General features: G+C 44.1%; 1 protein-coding gene across 3 annotated transcripts in view; it reads right to left on the reverse strand.

The window, feature by feature from the left end:
• Positions 1-2290: 2290 nt before the first annotated feature.
• The window catches only part of TTC39B (tetratricopeptide repeat domain 39B), a 139921-nt gene continuing 118181 nt past the window's right edge, over positions 2291-24030 (reverse strand). For all 3 annotated transcript variants that reach the window (XM_069765148.1, XM_069765156.1, XM_069765165.1), the window contains 4 exons: positions 19844-19952; positions 5584-5701; positions 5051-5167; positions 2291-2695 (listed from right to left, as the gene is read on the reverse strand). In XM_069765148.1, the coding sequence (XP_069621249.1) occupies positions 2596-2695; positions 5051-5167; positions 5584-5701; positions 19844-19952 (444 nt within the window). In that variant the 3' untranslated portion in view covers positions 2291-2595. The remainder of the gene's footprint in view (positions 2696-5050; positions 5168-5583; positions 5702-19843; positions 19953-24030) is intronic.

A 24030-nucleotide genomic window follows, 5' to 3' on the forward strand; every position in this document is an offset into this window, starting at 1 on the left:
CTCTGAAATTCTATGCCCCAACACGTCTAACTATCAACCACACTCGGATCCTTCAGACGGAACCTGAAAACCCACCTCTTCAGGAAAGCTTACAGCCTGCACTGACCCCGCTGCCTCCTCACCACTACCGGAGCTACCACCTCACCAACACCAGAGCTGCCGCAACCCGCCAACCTACTGTCTCCTTCCCCACCATCCTGTAGAATGTAAGCCTGCAAGGGCATGGTCCTCTTCCTCTGTATCAGTCTGTTATTGTTACTCTGTTTACTGAAATTTGTATGTAACCCCTTATGTACAGCACCATGGAATCATTGGTGCTATATAAACAAATAATTATATACAGCTCTGGCAAAAAAAAATGGAGACCACTGCACAGTTTTATAAAAATCAGCTTCTCTACATGTCTGACAGTCATTCCATCCCATTGTCATTTGAATTCCAACCAGTGTACACCTCATTCCACTTAATGTGCTTCTGATTAGGTTATCACTAGTGTTGAGCATTCCGATACCGCAAGTATCGGGTATCGGCCGATACTTGCGGTATCGGAATTCCGATACCGAGATCCGATACTTTTGTGATATCGGGTATCGGTATCGGATCAATAGGGATGTGTAAAATAAAGAATTAAAATAAAAAATATTGATATGCTCACCTCTCCGGCGGCCCCTGGACATCACGCTGCTAACCGGGAGGCTTCTTTGTTTAAAATGCGCGCCTTTAGGACCTGCGAATGACGTCCCGGCTTGATTGGTCGCGTGCCGCCCATGTGACCGGCACGCGACCAATCAGAAGCCGTGACGTCATTCGCAGGTCCTCAATTCCTAGAATTAGGAGTTTAGTGAATGAGAATGATGTCGCGGCTTCTGATTGGTCGCGTGCCGCCCATGTGACCGGCACGCGACCAATCAGAAGCCGCGACGTCATTCTCATTCACAAAAACTCCAGTTAAATAAAAAAGAAAACCAGGGAATGCAGAGCCGTAAAAAGATTTGTAGGCCTCCCATCCAGAGGTTACAGATTACTGACCTGGCAGATAGAATAATAGCAAATAATAGCAAATCAAATCTCCAATCTCTTGTAAATTCTCATGTATTGAGAAGACAGCAAATTTTCTGCTGCATATTCACCTCCAGAAAATTTGCTGTGTTTTACAGCGACAGCATTGTGCATGAAATTAATAAATCTCAGGTACATGCTGGAAAATAAATCTAGTTTAAAATAAAGCGTAACCATTAGTTTACATTTTCCAACCTCCTGTCTACACAGAAGCTCTTCAGTAGCAACTGCCATCTCCTATCTCGGTAATGTAAAAACCTGTCTGCACTGAACACAGATTTAACCTGTGAAATGAGAATTTTGAAAATGATCAGTCCAGGAGAAAGAAGCAGATTTCCTTGATGAGATATGTTACCAACTTTCTAATTGGCAAGTGTATTATTGAGCTACGAAATAAAAATGAAAACAGTTACTCTTTAAAGAGGAGCAGCATATCAATTTACGCTGTGTATGTAGGTGTAAATTTTACAATGCCAAGAATGAAATATGTGACTACCCAATTCCTCCTTTACAGTATCATTGCAGTGGCAAATGCTGCTTGAATTTTTGCTCCGGCCTCTGCACTGCATGAGGTCCACAGTGGAGATGCAGTGCGAGAACATAGCCTTCAAGTTGGGCAAGTGTTTCACTTTAAAGAGCACCTGTCACCAGGTCAAAAGTGGCCAGATTTTTAGGTTAATATATTTCTGCTACTCCCAAGTACAAGACTTATATATATATATATATATATTTTTTTTTTTTTTTTTTTTTTTTTTTATTTTATGTGCACAATAGTTTTTTTTTTTTACTTTTTTTTTTTTTTTATTAAGGTCTTTACCAAGGGTGCATGGCCGACCGGGTTCTCCGTGGGAGGACGTGTCTTTAGGCTGTTCCATATAAGGATTATTAATAATAATTAATTTAAAAAAACATATCTCTGGAGCTGTATGGTAGATAGAAAAAAAAACTCAAGGAAGCAGAGCAAAAACAGGCTACGTAAATGACATTTGGATACTGTGGTTGTGCAGTTTTTCATAGGTTGACCTATGCACCTTTGTTTCAGGGAATGACATTTTGGACTATTGTATGCTTCCACCTTTGGGAAAGGTCCTTTTCTGTTCCAGCCTTCCTGTGTGCCATTGAACAAAGCAGGGTTGCCAAGCCATCCAGAAATTCCTGTACAGTCAGTAAAATAAGGCACTTTTTTGCCCCATCCGTGTAGCGTATAAAAAAAAGCAAGGAGAATACCAAATCTTTGTATTATAGTTTACTGCACAAGATATTGTCTTAAAATATTTTCATTAAGTGCGAACGGACATAAATTATCTCTTTCATGAAACAAAATATATATATATCAGCTTTCCTGTATTTTTTTAAAGAATGCAGAATAGGCATATACATTTTTATAGTACAATTACCATAGAAAATAAAAGCTACATTGGACAACAGGTCAAATCACAGGATAACAGTCAGTGCAACCGCCAACAAAATATTTCTGTTTCTACATTCCTTCAGATGAAATGTTCCTTTACAAAAAGGTAGAGCCTGGTCAATGTATCATGGAGGGGTTGATGGCGGCGTGCCTTTTAGGTTGCTCAGAGCTGCGTGGATGCGGAAATGGAGTCTGGATTCCATGGAATAGTCTTTATAATTGTTTCTGTAAGGAACACACATTGAGTAGTTAAACATTCCCTTGTAATAGTCACTGAACACTTGCAGAAACCAAAACCAACCTCAGTTTCAAAGAGGCTTTCTCAGCAATAATAATGGGTGAAAAAAATTGAAAAGCGCTTGCTCAAATTAGAGAATTTGTTAATACATATTCTCGCAGTTTAAAAAAAAAAAACCCATACGGCTTTGAGTCTCAAAGACAAATACATTTCAACACAGCTGTGTCGGGACGGGGCAGAGGAGCGTGCATCAGTCCCGACCCCGACGCGCAGCAGTGTGAGGAGGTCAACCCACTGGTGATATCACACTGCTGCATGCGTCGGGGCTGCACAGGGTGAGGAGACGTCAGGCTGGTAAGCACTCCATGGAGGAGCTGAAGAAATATGCTTTTATTTTAGCTGAAGTGACTGGGTGGAAAGTGCATGAAGGGGCAATTTGCAGACTGTGAAAGGGGGCATAGTATAGTGAGGAACAGTGGAGACAATGTTAAAAAGGGCAGTGTGGGGGTATATTATGGAGAGGGGCAGTGTGGAGGTATATTATGGAGAGGGACTGTGTGGTGGATATTTTGTGCAGGAAGTACTACGAGGGGCATTTATTCAGGGGAACTGCATAGGAGATATTTAGATGGGACAGTATAATGATAGGTTTATTTTTAAGGGCATTATGCCGGGAAGTGCTGCTGATGGCAGAAGAGGTTAGTCTGCAGATACTAGCTTTGGGCATGAAATGTCATCATTGCATCTGGACAAAATGGAGTAGAAAAGAAGGAGGATTTCAAATCAAAAACAGATGTCTTCTATATGGTACTGGCATGTAAATATGCAATACTGCCTGTGTCTCCTCGGTACTATGGTTCCTGTACTATGAGGAGGATTTGGAGAGTTTCTGCTTCAAAAACTCAGTTTAAAGGGGAATCTGTCACCAGAAAAAAAAAATCAAGCTATTAACCTGCAGATATGGGGTTAATCTGCAGGCTAACAGAATTCTGGCCCGCACCTGCACTTATCGTAACATTACAGGGAGAAAACATATCTTTATTTTCCCCAGCAGCAGTCTAGTTTCCGTCACAGTGGGAGGGGGCGCTGGTTCAGTCACCACTGTAGGTATACAGAGTGGCGGCTGTAACCGCTCCCCCTGGCATCAACTGACAGATGCCCCCAATGCAAAACCAGCGCAAGTCAGGGCATGGGGCACGGTTTCAGTCACAGCGCTGGTTCCGTCACCACTCTGAGTATACAAAACGACAGCTGCAACTTAACTCACGGCCCTAACTGACTCACCCTCTGCATTAGGCCTCAGCTGTCAGTCAGGGCCAGGAGCACGATTATAGCTGCCACTCTGTATTCTCAGAGCAGTGACCGAACCAGCAGTGACTGAACCAGCAGTGACCGAACCAGCAGTGTCCATGTGACAGACAGGAACGCTGCTGGGGAGGAAAAAAAAAAATCTCAAAAGGCTTTGCTGCTACTGTGAAACGCAGCTGAAAAATAAATAAAAAAAGCAGGAAAAACACCTAGTGTGAACTTCACCTAAAGCCATTAACCTGCAGAATAACCCCATATCTGCAGGTTAATAGTGTTTTGTTTTTTTCTAGTGACAGGTTCACTTTAAGTTAGCATATATTCACTTTTTTTTTTTTTTTTAAGCAGAAAAGCTCAAAACCCTTCTCAAATACTCAAAACATTCTTGGGATGTATTAATGTACCAACGGTTGTGCCGGTGATGAATTCATGCAATTACTTCTTTACATATTATTGCGCCCCTTGGGACTGGTTAAGTATGGCAATGTGGCCCTTGGACAAAAAAAATGTTGTGTAATCCTGTGCTAGTTGCGGAGGTCACCAGCCACCTCTGCAGTCTGTCAGCGGTGGCCAATCTCCTAGGCAATGAGCTTGTAAGCACTGCACGGAGGCTGGCCGGATTGCTGGAGATCGCTGTGCTTACAGCAGAACGCACAGTTCAGGCCAGTGGTACAACCATGGCACTGGGCCAAATCCTCATTCATTGACGAGTGATTCTTAGCAAGATCAAAATTGAGACAACCCTTTATGATATTTTCTTTGGTTACCTTATTTATTGCATAATTTATAGTACAATAATGTTCGCATTAGAAGACTTGCAGTACGGCTGGAAATTGTGTCTGTTACATGGACAGTAAAGTGCGGAGGATAAAGGATTATGTGAATAAGCCCTTACATTACTAATAGGTCAGAGCTTGTGTCAAAATAAATTCACACACAGTTACGGAGACAGATTTCCTAGAATTATTTTATGGGGAATACACATTTACTGACAGACATGGTGCTATTTAAATGCCTAAAAAAAGTACCTTACTTACTTTGCCATTTCAATGAAACGTATGGCTTTGTCTTTGTCTCCTTGCTCTTTGTACAAAAGTCCCAGCTCATAATGAGTACATGGAAGTAAATAGTGGTCATACTTTATCCTCTTTTCACTGAAAATGTCAGAAAACAAAGAGGTATTGTTCAACAACTAAAGGCTCTAAAAAGACAAATTAGATATTACACACATTTCTCAATATTGAAATTGCAAGGCCAAAAGTTGTGGAATTCTGAAAATCACACACACTTTAAATATGTGTTTTCGTGTTTGTCAGCACTTTAATTGCTTGCCGAGTGCAGGCGTTCAAGGTCCTGAGACCCCACCAATAGCGCAATAACCCCTGAACATTGTGCAGCCCAGCAGACAGGAGCTCTCTTCTCCTGTCTGAGTGCACACAGAGTGCGGTACGGATTCAATAGAAAGCATTGACTTCAAAGTAAATAAAAAATACTGTACATGTCTTCTACTGTGGTTTCATACATCAATGTTGATTGAATTGGTAAAATATCTTTTCGATCTTGCCCCTACCTCTGTATCACTTGGTTGAAGCAAAGTTCAGCCTGTAATAATCTCCCAAGATGTTTTAAGCACAGGCCTTTCAATAACTGGACAAGGCACTGATCATCTCCGAAGTATTCAGTTGGATCTGAAATGGAGATTAAAAAAAAAAAAAAAAAAAAAAAGAAAAGAAGACAGTATGTAAATACAAGTGAGTTCTACAGATAAATTTGACACATCTATTGCTCCATTAAGGGCATTTGTTTATACATGACAGGACTCAATGTAGAAACCATGTAACTGGGAATGCTACATTTTTGGAGGTGGTCCACAAGACATTAATTGAATGCCTAGGGCCAAGTTCACACTAGGGCCTTATCCCCATTCAGCACTTCGGAGAGTGCTATCGTATCCCGCTTAAAAAAAACTAAACTGGACACCGCAAGAAAGAGGGAGGGTCGAAAGTCCTAATGTTTCATATGTTTTAACTTTCTTTGCCTCATTGACATCTGGGGAACGTCTAAATACCAGTTTTCTCATTCGGATGGAAGTCCTTCTGGAGTCATTGCCAAATGCAATGTGAACCCATCCAAATGGAGCAGATAGGCTACCCTAAAAGTCTCAATCTTACATTTTTCTTCATTATGTTGTGTTTATTTCATGCAAATATTCCAAAACCAAAAGTCTGCTTTCATTTGTTTCATTTTCCACATGTACCATGAAGAATGGACAAGCTGCAACTTCCGACAGGAGTTTCTTTTTCAGGGTTGTACTTGTACAACCATACTAGATTATTATCAGTTTTCTTTTAAAGGGAACCCGTCAGCAGGATTGTGCACAGTAACCTACAGTGTCAGGTCGGCGCCGTTATACTGATTAAAATGATACCTTGGTTGATGAAATCTGTCTTGTGGTTGTTTAATCTTTATTTTCAGTTTTGAGTTAATGATATGCTCTTGCTTCGGAGTGTGTGGTATTCATGTGGTGCTCTGATTAGGTATTCATAATTCAGCCTGCTGACAGGTCACTGATCCCTCACTGACCTGCCCTCTAGTTTACATAATGAATATTATATATATTGCAGCATATACTGCTACTGCACAGGTGCAGTCGGTGCCATTTTCAGACACTTTTTTAGCAATTTATTTATAGCATCACAAAAGTATTAAATGCACACTATACATGTGATCATGATGCAGCACAGGCGCCGCCATCTACCTGCAGAAAGTGAAATTTATTTTATATTCAGACATACATAAATTTTTATTTCCACAGGGCTCATGTATTGGTTCATTTGGTTCTGTAGCTTGGTGGCTATGATGTCTGATAGTTTCCATGTTGTTGTAAGGCAGGTTATTGGGCGGTAGTTGGATGGCGCTGTTCTTTTGTGAGGATCCTTCATGATCAGCACTTCTCTAGACCTTCTGTTAGCCAAGGTGGGTGGTGGCCTGCTTCCAGCAGTTGGTTCATCTGCTTTGCCATGCATGCATGTACCGCTGTTAATTTCTTTAGCCAGTAGGTGTGGATCATGTGTGGGCCAGGTGCTGTCCAGCTCTTCATGTTCTTGATCCACTGTTGGATGTCTGCATCTGTAGTGGTGACTGGTTCTTGCTCTATGTGGTTGCGATGTTTCATTCTCAGATCTTGCATCCACTGGCACCAAAAGATGAGATGCTGAGAGAAAGCCTAAGGCTGGGTTCACATTGTGTTAGTGGGTGTCCGCTGACAGAATCCGTTACATGGCGCAATCAACGCAATGTAACGGATCCGTTAGCATTGCACTCAATGGGTGCGCTAACGTATGCCATTTTTGGCATGCGGTAGCGATGTCCTGTTATTTTCTGACGGACCGCGAACGCTGCTTGCAGCGTTCGAGGTCCGTTTTTTTGCTAGCGGGATCGCTAAACGCAATCCTTTTTGAACATTGCGTTAGTGCATTCCGTTAGCGATTGCACTAACGCAATGTGAACGTAGGCAGCAACAACAACAGATCTCGAAAGAAGAACAGGAACATGATGCACCATGGCAAGACAAGCCGCTGCATGGGATGTACCATTGACAGAAAATGGAGGTGGACATGGAGACATCCTACCAATGGCTGTAGAAAGCTGGACTCCGAGACACCACAGAGGCACTAATCATAGCAGCACAAGAGAAAGCACTAAGTACCAGATCCATAGAAGACAAGACCCAAGGTGCAGACTATGCAAAGAAACCTCAAACAGTCCAACACATAGTGGCAGGATGCAAAATGCAAGAACAGCGTATACCGAACGCTGCAACCAATTACCGTAGTGGGAATTGTATACAGGAACATCTGCACAGCATATGGGCTATTTCCCCCTAAGTCCAGGTAATTGTTTAGGGAAGAGTTTAATTGCATACGGAAAGCTGCAAGATATTTTCAAGGGTCAGAAATTTGCATGTATAGAACTGTATGATGGGTGATAGAATTAAAATTCTTTGTTGGAATGTAAGAGGACTGTCAGAAGAAACACGAAGAACGGCAATCTTGGAATATGCTAGAAAGAGGAGGCCAGAAGTTCTTTGCCTCCAGGAGACTCATTTACTTCAGGAAAAGGTGGAGGTGATAAAGAGGAGGTGGATTGGGAAAGCATATCATTCCACGTATTCTTCATATGCTAGAGGGGTCTCCATTAATAGGAGCGTCTACGCCATTTGAAGAAATTTAATAGCCATGTTGATAGTGAAGGACAGTATAATTTTTGTTGTTTGTAAAATCTATGGGCAAGCATTATGTATAGTAGTTATGTACATACCACAGCCATATAGTGGGAAAAAGTTATGTGAGGTTATGGAATTATTTCAGTGAGGTACGGGATTACCATTACTTCTTATTGGTGATTTCAATAATGTTATAGATGATGGGTGGTATAGATCTAAACAGAGAGCAGGTAAAAGTATTAGGAAATTACAGTACAGACCAAAAGTTTGGACACACCTCATTTAATGATTTTTCTGTATTTTCATGACTATGAAAATTGTAAATTCACACTGAAGGCATCAAAACTGTGAATTAACACATGTGGAATTATATACTTAAAAAAAGTGTGAAACAACTGAATTAATGTCTTCTATTCAAGGTTCTTCAAAGTAGCCACCTTTTGCTTTGATGACCGCTTTGCACACTCTTGGCATTCTCTTGATGAGCTTCAAGAGGTAGTCAACGGAAATGGTCTTCCAACAATCTTGAAGGAGTTCCCAGAAATGCTTAGCCCTTGTTGGCCCTTTTGCCTTCACTCTGCCGTCCAGCTCACCCCAAACCATCTCGATTGGGTTCAAGTCTGGTGACTGTGGAGGCCAGGTCATCTGACGTAGCACCCCATCACTCTCCTTCTTGGTCAAATAGCCCTTACACAGCCTGGAGGTGTGTTTGGGGTCCTTGTACTGTTGAAAAATAAAATGATGGTCCAACTAAACGCAAACCGCATGGAATAGCATGCCGCTGCAAGATGCTGTGGTAGTCATGCTGGTTCAGTATGCCTTCAATTTTGAATAAATCCCCAACAATGTCACCAGCAAAGCACCCCCACACCTCCTCCTCCATGCTTCACGGTATATATACACAGTACAGACCAAAACTATGGACACACCTTCAGATGAAAATACAGAAAAATCTTTAAATGACTATGAAAATTGTACATTCACACTGAAGGCATCAAAACTGTGAATTAACACGTGGAATTATATACTTAACAAAAAAGTGTGAAACTGAAATTGTCTTATATTCTAGGTTCTTAAAAGTAGCCACCTTTTGCTTTGATGACTGCTTTGCACACTCTTGGCATTCTCTTGATGAGCTTCAAGAGGTAGTCACTGGGAATGGTTTTCACTTCACAGGTGTGCCCTGTCAAGTTTAATAAGTGGGATTTCTTGCCTTATAAATGGGGTTGGGACCATTAGTTGTGTTGTGCAGAAGTCTGGTGGATAGTGGAAGTCTGATAGTCCTACTGAATAGACTGTTAGAATTTGTATTATGGCAAGAGAAAAGCATATGGACCTCAGGACCAAACTTAGATCCCAGGAGGGGTCGACTGCCTGATTGTAGGGCGCAGTCTCTGTACGGCTCTGACAAAGCAATTATCCAAGGATGAGTGGCCAGGGAAATAATCGAACTAGGCGCTTAGTGCCGATATCTGGACCTTGAGGCCGGCCTCACACTAGTGTGTTTTACGGACGTAAGAGAGGTGCTGAAAATACGGCTTACATACGGTACAATGCTTCTCTATGCCCCAGCTCCTATCAGCCGTATTTTACTGATCCGTATTATACAGTGTTCTACGGCCCCCATAAGATGCTCCATGGTATATGCCCCCATACTCTGTTCCATAAAGGTTTATGGCCCCCATAAGATGCTCCATGGTATATGCCCCCGTACACTGCTCCATTATGGTTTATGGCCCCCATAAGATGCTCCATAGTATATGCCCCGTACACTGCTCCATTATGGTTTATGGCCCCCATAAGATGCTCCATAGTGTATGCACCGTACGCTGTTCCATAAAGGTTTATGGCCCCCATAAGATGCTCCATGGTATATGCCCCCGTACACTGCTCCATTATGGTTTATGGCCCCCATAAGATGCTCCATAGTGTATGCCCCGTACGCTGTTCCATAAAGGTTTATGGCCCCCATAAGATGCTCCATACTATATGCCCCCGTACACTGCTCCATTATGGTTTATGGCCCAATAAGATGCTCCATTATGGTTTATGGCGCCATAAGATGCTCCATTGTATATGCCCCGTATGCTGCTGCAATATATAAAAAAAGGAAATACCATACTCACCTATCGTCGCTGGGCGCAGAGTGCTGGGGGGCATGAACAGGCGGGGACACCGATGCGCTGTGGGGGTCAGGTGCCGGTATCGCCGCCAGCTCAAGCCCCCAAGCACTTACTATATTCACCTGGCCCCGTTCCACCGCTGTGCGTTCAGCGTTTACGCATACCGCGATCTCCTGGGAGCGTCACTCTGTGAGGCCCAGACTGCGCCGGCGCTTGCGCAGTCTATAAAGGCTTCGGACAGAGTGACGCTCCCAGCATCTATATATATAATTGCCTAAGGGTTTTTCCGTCTGTCTGTCTGTCTGTCTGTCCTGGAAATCCCGGCTCTCTGATTGGTCGAGGCCGCCAGGCCTCGACCAATCAGCGACGGGCACAGCGACGATGATGTCATAAAGGACGTAGACATCCCGCGTCTCTGATTGGTCGAGGCCGCCAGGCCTCGACCAATCAGCAACGGGCACAGTGACGATGTCATAATGGTTGCCGTGGCGATGATGATGTCATAAAGGTTGCCTCGACCAATCAGCGACGGGCACAGTCTGCCGCGAATTCTGGAATCATCATTGTCCATATACTACGGGGACATGCATATTCTAGAATACCCGATGCGTTAGAATCGGGCCATAATCTAGAATATTATATATATATATATATATATATATATATATATATATATATATATATATATATATATATATATATATATATATATATATATATTATCATATACATATACACAGTATATATGTTTTTATGATTATTTGGAGCACATGGATCCATTGTATGTCTGTATGTTATGTCGGTTTTGCAAGCCTGCGAGAAAGTCGCGCAGTACGGATGCCATACGGATTACATACGGAGGATGCCATGCGCAAAATACGCTGACACACCCTGCCTACGGATGACATACGGACCACTATTTTGGGGACTTATCTGCGTATTACGGCCGTAAATTACAGATCGTATTTTTATATGCTGAGTGTGAGGCCGGCCTTAGGGTACTGGGTCTAAGTCCATTATTAAATCCTGACTGCAGGAAATCTAGGACCCTAGGGATATCGGGAACCCCTGCCACGAAGTCGGACCTGCCACCCTCCAAGCAGAACCTCTTCCAAAATGTTATAATATATTGCAGACGTAACTCGTTTCCTGCTAGCCAGGATAGTGGTTATGACCTGGTACGACAAGCCCAGAGCTCTCAGGATGTCCCTCTCAGGATCCAAGCTGAAAGTTGCAGTCTTTGTGGATTGTGATGGAAGACTGGGTCCTGATGAATAAGGTCTCCCTCGGTGGAAGCTGGATCGTGTCTTCTACCTCTATGGTCCCCAGTAGCAGGAACCAGCTTCTCCTCGGCCAGTATGGGGCAATCAGGATTACCTTCGCCTGGTCTTCTTGGATCTTTCCGAGGATGGCTGGCAGAAGCGCCAGTGGAGGAAAGGCATAAGAGGGTCTCGTCCCACTTCTGACTCAACCCATCGACGGCCTTCGGGATGTCCGATGGGTTCAGAGAGTAGAATCTGGACACCTTTAAGTTCTTCCTAGTTGTGAACAGGTCTATCCGAGGAGTTCCCAAGTGATGATACAGATACTGGAATACTTCCTGGTTCAGCTTCCATTTGGTTGGCCAGATCTCCCGTCGGCTCAAGTAATCTGGCACGACGTTCTGAGAACCCTCGAGATGCATCCCAGTTACTGAAAGGAGTCCTGGAGTGCCCGATGTCTGGGGCCCACTTGGTGCCACAAGAAGAAAACCATCATTACATCGTCAGACAGTATCCCGATGTGCTCAGCCTCAGCCTTTCCCGATTCTGCCTTAAAGCTTCCCATACAGCATATAGCTCCCTGTAATTGGAAGACATGTGGCTGATCTCTTCTGGCCATCTGCCCTGAAGGATTCTTCCTTCTAGGTGGGCTCCCCATTCCTACTTGCTAGCGTCTGTGGTAATCTCAATGCCTGGGGAGGCAATCCATTGCACGTCCACCTGCAGGTTCCTGAGCTGAGTGCACCAATGTAGAGATCTTCTCCCTGCCGGGGATAAGGATATTGTTTTGTCGAGTGATGACTGCTGCTGATCCCAGACTGACAAGATGTCTCTCTGCAAGAGTCTTGAGTGGAATTGTGCCCACTGGACACAGGGGATGCAAGCTGTCATTAAGGTACCTTCACACAACGATATCGTTAACGATATCGTTGCTTTTTGTGACGTAGCAACGATATCGTTAAGGAAATCGTTCTGTGTGACAGCGACCAACGATCAGGCCCCTGCTGGGAGATCGTTGGTCGCTGAACAAAGTCCAGAACTTTATTTCGTCGCTGGATCTCCCGTGGACATCGCTGGATCGGCGTGTGACACCGATCCAGCGATGTCTTCACTGGTAACCAGGATAAACATCGGGTAACTAAGCGCAGGGCCGCGCTTAGTAACCCGATGTTTACCCTGGTTACCAGCGTAAAAGTAAAAAAAAAAACAGTACATACTTACCTACCGCTGTCTGTCCCCGGCGCTGTGCTCTGCACTCCTCCTGTACTGGCTGTGAGCGTCGGTCAGCCGGAAAGCAGAGCGGTGACATCACCGCTCTGCTTTCCGGCCGCTGTGCTCACAGCCAGTACAGGAGGAGTGCAGAGAAGCTGAGCGCCGGGGACAGACAGCGGTAGGTAAGTATGTAGTGTTTTGTTTTTTTTTACGTTTACGCTGGTAACCAGGGTAAACATCGGGTTACTAAGCGCGGCCCTGCGCTTAGTTACCCGATGTTTACCCTGGTTACCAGGGGACTTCGGGATCGTTGGTCGCTGGAGAGCGGTCTGTGTGACAGCTCTCCAGCGACCAAACAGCGACGCTGCAGCGATCCGGATCGTTGTCGGTATCGCTGCAGCGTCGCTTAATGTGAAGGGGCCTTTATACCCAGCACCTTCATGGCTGATCTGATGGAGGTGCGGTGTTTCAGTAGCTCCTGGACCTTGCACTGCACCAACTCGTTTCTCTGCTGGTAAGGAGGATGTTCTGCGGCCGGAGTCCAATACCACCCCTAGGAAGACCTTCCTGGTCTCTGGTATTAGTTCCGACTTCTGATGGCTTATAGACCAGCCAAGAAATTCCATCACTGAAATTGTCTGATCTCTGTGTTGAGTCAGTACTTCCACTGATCGCCACCAAGAGGAAGTCGTCCAGGTATGGTACTATTACTATCCCCTAGTTTCTTAGATAAGCCACCACTTCTGATATCAGCTTCGTAAAAACTCGGGGAGCAGAGGCCAGGTCAAAAGGGAGGCACTGAAACTGGAAGTGGCAGGTTCGGTCTGGCAGGTTTATGGCGAATCTCAGGAACTTTTGGGACGCTGGATGTACAGGAACCAGATAGCAAGCACTCTTCAGATCGAGAGTGCACATCACTGCATCTCTATGAGATGGACTGTGGATCTCACTGACTCCATCCTGAACCTTTTGTATCTGACCCAAAGGTTCAGAGGTTTTAAATTTATTATTGTGCGGGCCTCTCCTGACGGTTTTATGATGGAGAATAGGGAGTTATAGTGACCCTTGCCCACCTCTGCCAAGGGAACCAGGACTATGACTGCTGAGCTGGCCAGCTCTTCCAGGTCTGCCAACATAGAATTCATCGGATAGCACCAATTAAAACATAGCTTATAATAATAATAAGAAGAATAATAATAAAAACATTAATAGTTTTAACCCCTTCTGATCTGGGTCTGTATAAGCATATAATAATAATAATAATAATAATAATAATAATAATAATAAGAAGAAGAAGATAGAAGGGAAAAAAATTACCCTATTAAATCACTAGGGATTCCCTTCCTACCAGCAGAGGTTGGCACCCTTCAACCTGCGCAATGGCGCCCCGCTCACCGACGGCTCTCCCTCCCTGTCCCTGGTAAACCCTAACAAAGGCAAAGTGCAAAAACACAACAATATTGTACCATATGTGTTATTAGTAGGCCCAATATTCTACCTCTGATACACCATATGGCATGTGCAATATATCAGGGTGCAAAGCTACAATACAGACACCAAAATCATAAGTATAGAGAATGGGCAGATAAAAATATTGTACGTATTCCCAGAGATAGAAATATATTCAAATGAGGCAAGAAAAAAGTGCAGAACTCTATGAAGATTTAAAAAAAAAAATGGTATCTTAATAGGTTATATATCACCATCTAATATACACCATGGTATCTCATCATATGTATCATGCACCATCATTCAATTTTAAATGATTTAAATAATCATATTGCACATTGCCCCAAATATAGATCCAGGTTTATACGTAGCAAACAAGATCCCATAATATAAAAATGGGGTTAAAGGATCATACCTAATATCCAAGATCGCAGACAAAGATTTTGTTATTATAAGATGCACATCAAAATCAGAGTCAATGCCCTTCATTTAGGAGATCAAATACCCCAATAGTAAGCCAGCAGGTATACTTCGACGCGTTTCCCCACTTAGTTGGTTCTTCAGGAGAACATACTGGTCCATAGCCCAAAAGTATTTAGACTCATCTTAGATGGAATTCAGAGTGGAAATAATGCCTGTCCGCATGTGTCAAAGGAACGAATATCCGCCAATAGCATTTGATTTCCTAAATGAAGGGCATTGGCTCTGATTTGATGTGCAGCTTATAATAAACTTTTTGTCTGATTTATTGGATATTAGCTATGATCCTTTATCACCATATTTTTTTTTTAGATCTTGTTTGCCATGTATAAACCTGGATCTATATTTGGGGCAACATCATTTAAATTCAACCCCTTCATGACCCAGCCTATTTTGACCTTAATGACCTGGCCACTTTTTGCAATTCTGACCAGTGTCCCTTTATGAGGTAATAACTCAGGAACGCTTGAACGGATCCTAGCGGTTCTGAGATTGTTTTTTTCGTTACATACTGGGCTTCATGGTAGTGATAAATTTAGGTTGATAATTTTGGGGTTTATTTGTGGGGAAAAAAAAAAATGGAAATTTGGCAAAAATTTAGCACTTTTCAACTTTTGAATTTTTATTCTGTTAAACCAGAGAGTTATGTGACACAAAATAGTTAATAAATAACATTTCTCACATGTCTACTTTACATCAGCACAATTTTGGAAACAACATTTTTTTGTTAGGAAGTTACGGGTTAAAAGTTGAGCCATTTCTCATTTTTACAACAATGTTTACAAAACCATTTTTTTTAGGGACCACCTCACATTTGAAGTCAGTTTGAGGGGTCTATATGGCTGAAAATACTCAAGTGACACAAAGGGTCTCAAAACCACATTCAGGAAGTTTATTAACCCTTCTGTTTCACAGCAGTAGAAGCAACATGGAAGGAAAAATGAACATTTAACTTTTTAGTCACAAAAATAATCTTTTAGCAACTATTTTTTTTTTTTTTCTCAAGGGTAAAAGGAGAAAGTGGACCCCAAAAGTTGTTGTCCAATTTGTCCCGAGTAAGCTGAAACCCCATATGTGTGGGGGAACCACTGTTTGGGTGCACGGCAGTGTTCGGAAGGGAAGGAGCGCCATTTGACTTTTTGAATGAAAATTAGCTCCAATCGTTAGGGGACACCATGTCGCGTTTGGAGAGCCCCTGTGTGCTAAACATTGGAGCTCCTCCATAAATGACCCCATTTTGGAAACTAGACTTCCCAAGGAACTAATCTAGATGTATAGTGAGCACTTAGAACCCCCAGGTTCTTCACAAATTGATCCTTAAAAAAAGAAAATGTACTTTTTTTTCCCCTCAACAAAAATTTTTTTTAGCCTCAATTATTTTCATTTTCACATGGGCAACAGGATAAAATGGATCCTAAAATTTGTTGTCCAATTTCTACTGAGTACACCGATACCTCATATGTGGGTGTAAACCACTGTTAGGGCGCACGGCAGGGCTCGGAAGGTAAGGAGTGCCATTTGACTTTTTGAATGGAAAATTAGCTCCAATCGTCAGCGGACACCATGTCGCGTTTGGAGAGCCCCTGTGTGCCTAAACATTGGAGCTCCCCCACAAGAGACCCCATTTTGGAAACTAGACCTCCCAAGGAACTTATCTAGATGTGTGGTGAGCACATTAAACCCCCAAGTGCTTCACAGAAGTTTATAAGGCAGAGCCTGGAAAATAAGAATTTTTTTTTTCCCTCAAAAATGATTTTTTTTAGACTGCAATCTAATTTTCACAAGGGTAGCAGGAGAAATTGGACCCCAAAAGTTGTTGTCCAGTTTGTTCTGAGTACAGTGGTACCACATATGTGGGGGAGGGGGGGGAAAGACTACTATTTGGGCACACATCGGGTTCTGAAGGGAAGTCGTGACGTTTTGGAATGCAGACTTTGATGGAATGGTCCGCGGGCTCATGTCTGGTTTGGAGAACCCCTGATGTGCCTAACAAGTGGAAACCCCCCAATTTTAACCCCAACACACCCCTAACCCTAATCTCAACCCTAACCAATCACCAGGGCAGGGGGGAGATCACCTGGGGCAGGAGGGGGCTATCATGCGTGGGGGCTGAGGAGATGCAGCAGCAGATGTAGGCAGCAGCAGGGGGGTGATCGGGGGTGATCACTGAGGCAGGGGGAAGAGAGCAGATGTGGGGGGTGGGGAGGGCAGCAGAGGGGAGTACCTGGCGATGACGGCAGCGACAATTGCGGTATGTGGCAGGGCAGCAAGGAGGCACCTCGCTGTTCAGCTTCCACGGACGGCATGAAGCTGGACACCGAGAGCCATGGTTTACTCTGCCCCTCCACATCTGAATGGAGAGATAGCGTCACATGGACGCAAGCTCCAATCAGATCTGGGGGTGGCGACAGTGGTCACCAGAGCGATCGTAGCCATGGAGGGATCAGAAGGGGTTAAAACTATTAATATTGTTATTTTTTCATATATTATTATTATTATTATGATGATTATTATTATTAGCTAGGTTTTAATTGGTGCTATTTGGTGAATTCTAAAACCTTTTTGGTACCTACTTATTTGATTTACGGTGAAACAGGTCTGCCAACATAGCTGAACCTGCTGCCACGATGGTCACGGCGATAGATCTTTCAAAGGAAGGGGAGAATTCTATTCTGTACCCCTCTGTTATGGTCCTGAGGACCCATTGATTTTGGGTAATCAGGCACCAGTTTCCAGCACACTGTTTGAGCCTTCCCCCAATCAGATTGGTGTCATTGTTTCCTGGGTATGGAGCCTGACCCAAACAGGGAGCCCTTGCGCCTTCCTCCTCTACCATAGGAACTGCTGTAGGTTCCTTTAGTGGCCTTCCCCTGACTTCTGTATTCAGGCTGCCTCCGGCTAGGGCCTCCTTTCCGAAAAGACTGGTTCCTTCTGGACCTGTCTTCTGGGAACCCCCTCTTTTTGTCGGAAGCCAGCTCCAGAATGTTATCCAATGGCGACGCGAAAACCCTCAACCCAGAAAAGGGGATGTAGCACAGCTATATCTTGGGAGGCATTATCCCCAGACCAGAATTTTAGCCAGATAGCTCTACGGGACGCGTTGGACAGAATCTGAACAAAATCTGCCACTGCCTTCTTGGCTGATACATTAAGGGAAGGGAGGCCAAGATATCATCTCTAGGGGTCTTATTTGACAGATGTTCCTCCAATTGCCCCATCCATAGAAACATAGACCTAGCCACTGAAGTAGCTGCTATGTTTGTCCTGATCAGGGCTGTGGATAACTTCCAAGCCCATTTCAGGAGGATATCCACCTTCCTGTCCATTGGGTCATGTAAACTTTAAGAGTCTTCAAATGGGATGGACATCTTTTAGCAACCTTAGCCACTGGTACGTCGATCTTCGGTATTTCTTCCAGGACCTTAATGTCCTCCGGATCGACAACACCAGCAGACGTCCGCATCCTTCCACTCCTCCAATACCATGACGCGAATGTGGTCACTTATAGGGAACACACGCTGCTTTTGCGTTCTAAGGCCCCCGAACATTAAGTCCTGTCTGGACTCCTCACAGCCTGTACAAGCTCTTCCATATCCTCTAATGAAAACAAATATCATCAGCCCATTCCTGGTTCTCAGACCAGGAGGAAGAGGGTGAGATATTGTCAGACTCCAGGGAATGGGATTCTTCATCTGAGCTCAGTTCCATCTTCCACCTAGGACGTTTAGGGCACGGACCCAGACTCTGGGGCTTCTGATGGGAGAGGCTAGATATGGAGGCCTGTACGACCTCATCTCAGGGATGGCTGTTCCTCCCTTACGACCTTGGTAGTGCAGGTGTACCAAAGAGTTCTGTTGTAGGTGTCAGGGAGCTTCACGTTACATACGGGGCATCGCTTGGATTTTGCAGAGGCTTTGCCAAACTGTTTTGGGCATAGGCAGGGGCGTAGCTGGGGTTCCCTTAGCCTGTACAGCACAAGAGAGGGAATAGTCAGTGCTAAGTGCTCGAGCACTGGCTGCGTGCTGAGGATTGACTAGGTGCTGGGGATAGGCTGCATGCTGAGGACTGACTACGTGCTGAGGATAGGCTGCGTGCTGAGGGTAGTTTGTGCACAGCGCACTTACCCCACCATCCTGCTCCATCTTGCCAGAATCCTCCATAGCACCACTGATCACCCTGCGCGCTCCAGGAAGCCAGTATGCTGCCTGTCTCACTAGTTCCACATGCCAACTTGGAACGCACGACGGCCTTTACCCCGGCACCTCTGATGTCACCGGAAGTGCAACAACCTCGGTCTCCGACTTCTGGAAGTAATGTCCAGCTGGCTGGTATCTGAGCAGAGAGCATCCCACTGTGAGAAGCGGCTCAACCCAGGAGCACGTCCGCTACTTGGTCTCTGGGGCAGAGCGACTCCCCACCAGGGAGTGTCGGCCCTGGGCCTCTTGACAGGGGGGAAGGATCTTGGACTAGCTGCACGATCGCCCTGAGCCCTCCGGTAAGCTCTACTGTCCTGCTCTCGTGTGTCCCTCTCTCGTGTGTCCCTCCATAAAGGGACAGAAAAAACACAAAGGGAATTGGGGCGGGGTGGGGTCTTTTAACCTCTCGTGTGCTTTTCCTGACCCTGCCAGAAGGAGGAGGATGTCCTCCATGGTGCTGTCAGGAGGGACGTCCTGGAAAATAAAGGTTAAACAACATCCACAAGACTAATATCAACCAAGGTATCATTTTATTCAGTAAAACGGTGCCGACCTGACACTGTCTGTAGGTTACTGTGCACAATCCTGCTGACAGATTCCCTTTAAACTCTCCTATAAGAAAAAGCACAATCGTATTTTCTAGTTACGTTGCACTCCCCAGAAGAGCTTCGAGTTTAACATGCACATAATCTTATTTATCTAGATTCTTCTGTATATTAGGCTAAAAACTTTTGTCTTCCCCATTTTATAATATTCATTAAGAAAACAATCATTTTCAAATAAAAAGGGTGAAGAAAGTATCGGAGCGATTAAAAAAAACAATTCACTAAAAGTACACAGTTCTTATGAAAAAAAGTAACCAAATTGTAAGTTTAACACTCACTTTCATTCTGCAGAGCAGTTTCTGCCTTTTCGACAGTGACCAGCAGACTTTCAGTTAGATCAGAACGTCTCCCTACTATCGTGAAGCCATTCCACACGTACATCATTTCCTGAAAGCCAAAATGGGCAATTTAAATGAGGCTTTTAGACATTTTTTATTTTCAGTCAACATGACATCATTAAACCTTTTCAATCCGTAATGGCCACCATTTACTCTATTATGCAAAGTCCTCTAAATAACTTAGAGTCGTCTATCCCCGTGACTGAAACGGGAATGCTAAAAGTTAAATTTTGTCACCGCAGCATTCGGCTACGTGCAGGTACCGGCCAGCATTAAACAGCTCTTAACCTGCAGATTTACCCCATATCTGCAGATTAATAGCATTTTTTTTTAGAGTGACCGGTTCCCTTTAAGTTTTAATGTAATTATTATTATTTTTTTTTTTTATCAAATACCCAAAACTTAGTTCTGGGGATGTATTAATGTCCTAACAGCTGTGCTGGTGATGAATTCATGCAATTACCTCTTTACATATTATTGCGCCCTTGGGACTGGTTAAGTATGGCAATGTGGCCCTTGGACCAAAAAATGTTGTGCAGCCCTGTGCTAGTTGCGGAGGTCACCAGCCAGCTCTGCTGTCTATCAGAGGTGGCCAATCTCCTAGGCTAGGAGCTTGTAAGCACTGCACGGACGCTGGCCGGATTGCTGGAGATCGCTGTGCTTACAGCAGAATGCACAGTTCAGGCCAGTGGTACAACCATGGCACTGGGCCAAATCATCATTCATTGAGGAGTGCTTCTTGGCGAGATCAAAATTGAGACAACCCTTTACGATATTTTCATTGGTTAACTTTTATTGCATCTTATATATAATTGTCAAAGAACAAAAGTCTGCGGCACTCACCCCGTTTTTGCTGTGTGAACGTGTTCTTTATTGAAACATGACTTTATGGAAGTTCATACATCCAGCTGGGCAGCAGGTTTTACAGGAGGGTGCGGTGATGGAGAGTGGACGACGGCCGTTTCGCACTGAATGTGCTTCAACGGGTCCAGGTGCACCTGGACCCATCACCGCACCCTCCTGTAAAACCTGCTGCCCAGCTGGATGTATGAACTTCCATAAAGTCACGTTTCAATAAAGAACACGTTCACACAGCAAAAACGGGGTGAGTGGCGCAGACTTTTGTTCTTTGATATTTACTCAGCTTCATGCTTATATTGCTAGTGCACCTTATGCCCACAGGCTGATTGTGACGATTGCTTTCAGTGAGTTCTGGTCCTGGGGAGTGCACGTTTCTCGAGTGCCGTCCTTTTCTTGCTTCTCTTTAAATTTGGAACGGCTATATATAATTGTCTAAGGGTCACTTCCGTCTGTCTGTCCTTCTGTCACGGTTATTCATTCGCTGATTGGTCTCGCCAGCTGCCTGTCATGGCTGTCGCGACCAATCAGCGACGGGCACAGTCCGGAAGAAAATGGCCACTCCGTACTCTCCGCAGTCAGTGCCTGTCGCCCGCATACTCCCCTCCGGTCACCGCTAACACAGGGTTAATGCCAGCGGTAACGGACTGCGTTATGCCACGGGTAACGCACTCCGTTACTGCCGCTATTATCCCTGTGTGTCCCCAACTTTTTACTATTGACTGCCTATGCGGCATCAATAGTAAAAAATGTAATGTTAAAAATAATAATTAAAAAAAAAAAAACCAAAACACCTGCTATACTCACCCTACGTAGTCGCACGCGCCGGCCACCATCTTCTGTTGCAGATTCCGGTGGCAAAGATGGTATGGGAGAAGGACCTGCCATGACGTCACGGTCATGTGACCGCGACGTCATCACAGGTCCTGCTCTCATACCAACCCTGGGACTCGAAGCTGCCGTGGACTACAAGGGGCCCTCGGAAAGGGGAGTATATTTTTATTTTTTTAACCTGTGACAAACCTGGCTGTGCAATACACTACATGGGCTGTGCAATACACTACGTGGGCTGTGCAATACACTACGTGGGCTGTGCAATACACTACGTGGGCATGCATATTCTAGAATACCCGATGCGTTAGAATCGGGCCACTATCTAGTTATTTATAATATAATAATGTCTTACTCATTCAAAACATTTCTTGGAAAAAATTAACGCGGACTGATTAACTGGAGTTCAGAAATGCTGATACCGAGATTAACAGACGTGACAGAGTACCTGGTGTAATCTCGGATCCACTATAATAAATCTAGAGTATCATGCAGTAGCTGTAAAAAGACTGGATACTGGTACATGTGTGGTCTCCCATCTCTGGTTTAAAAAATATCAATCCTCAGAAAGGCCACCTCTGCTCCTTAAAAAAGCACTGCCATAAAAATAAAATTTCACTAAATCTGTGTATATGTGCATTGTGTACAGTCAGTGCGTTTATCTATATCTATTCATCTACCTCCACCTTCTACAGTACCCAGCGTCGTGTCACGCCTCTCTCTAAAGGGAACCTGTTACTAGGATTGTTCTCGTAGCCTACCTCCACCTTCTACAGTACCCAGCGTCGTGTCACTCCTCTCTCTAAAGGGAACCTGTTACTAGGATTATTCTCGTAGCCTACCTCCACCTTCTACAGTACCCAGCGTCGTGTCACTCCTCTCTCTAAAGGGAACCTGTTACTAGGATTGTTCTCGTAGCCTACAGACAGTGTCAGGTCGGCGCAGTTATACTGATTAAAATGATACCTTGGTTGATGAAATCTGTCTTGTGGTGGTTGTTTAATCTTTATCTTCAGTTAATGATATGCTCGTGCTCCGGGGTGGGACTGTGGGGGGGGGGGGGGTCTTCATGTGGTGCTCTGATTAGGAATTCATGGGTATGTCTTCTGACATGTCACTGAGCCCTCACTGACCTGCCTCCTATTTTACATAATGAATATATATATATATATATATATATAGATATAGATATAGAGAGAGAGAGAGAGAGAGACAGAGATAGATGAGAGACAGAGAGATAGATGAGAGACAGAGAGATAGATGAGATACAGAGAGATAGATGAGATACAGAGAGATAGATGAGATACAGAGAGATAGATGAGATATAGATAGATAGATAGAGATAGAGATAGATAGACATATACACACATACACACACTGTAAAAAAAAAAAATTACAAAAAAAAAAAAAAGAAAAACTCCACAGGCAAGCGCCTGCGCTGCAGCATGATCGCATTTATAATGTGCACTAAATGGTTTTATTAAGTCTTATACATTGATTCTGGGGAAAAAACCTCTACACAACGCTAGCCACGCCTGCCCAGTAGCATCCATCGGCGATCCAATAGAGGCACTATTTTGCTAGAGGGGGAAAAAAAAAAATCGTCTTCATCAAGATGGCGCCACCGACGCCCGTGCTGTAGCAGCTATCAGATCGCCTATAGATGCTACTGCGAAGAGGTGGCCAGCGCCATTTTGAGAAAGTTTTTTTTTTTCAGAATCAATTTATATAACCAAATAAAACAATTTAATGCACATTATAGATGCGATCATGCTGCAGCGCTGGCACCTGCCTGCAGAAGGGGATTTTTTCTTCAATACATATAATATTCATTATGCAAACTAGGGGGCATGTCAGTGAGGGATCAGTGACCTGACAGAAGCCAGACTGATGAATACCTAAGGCTGGTTTCACATTTGCATCTATGTGCGCAGCTTATCATCCACAACTGCATGCAAAAACGCATGCAAACCCATAATAACGAGGCGTTTATCCGCATCAGCTTACGCATGACTGCAAAAAAAAATAAAAATGTTTGCATGCGTTTTTGCATGCGTTTGCGCTTTTTATGCGCATGCGTTTGACATTTCCAGGAGGGTGTGTCTCAATGGGCGTGTCTAAATCAGTTCCTGGACATGCGCAGTCCAAAGTATGCAAGAGCATCGAATGCATGCGTATGCATGCATTTCCATAGACAGTAATGGGTTTTTGTAACGCACTTATCCTCATCCACATGCCTGCGCATATTTGACGGAAATTTGCCGCCTCAAAGATTTCAACATGGTGCGTTAGCGGCTCCCCGCCGCACACTGCGAAAAGACGAATGCGTAAGCAAACGCATGCACCTGCATCTACAATGTTAAAGATAGGAAATCAAGACGCATGCAGATGTATGCGTCAGAAACACTGCGGATACAACCGCAAATGTGAAACCAGCC

Source organism: Ranitomeya imitator, chromosome 1 (genome assembly GCF_032444005.1).
Source record: "Ranitomeya imitator isolate aRanImi1 chromosome 1, aRanImi1.pri, whole genome shotgun sequence".
Classification (NCBI taxonomy): domain Eukaryota; kingdom Metazoa; phylum Chordata; class Amphibia; order Anura; family Dendrobatidae; genus Ranitomeya; species Ranitomeya imitator.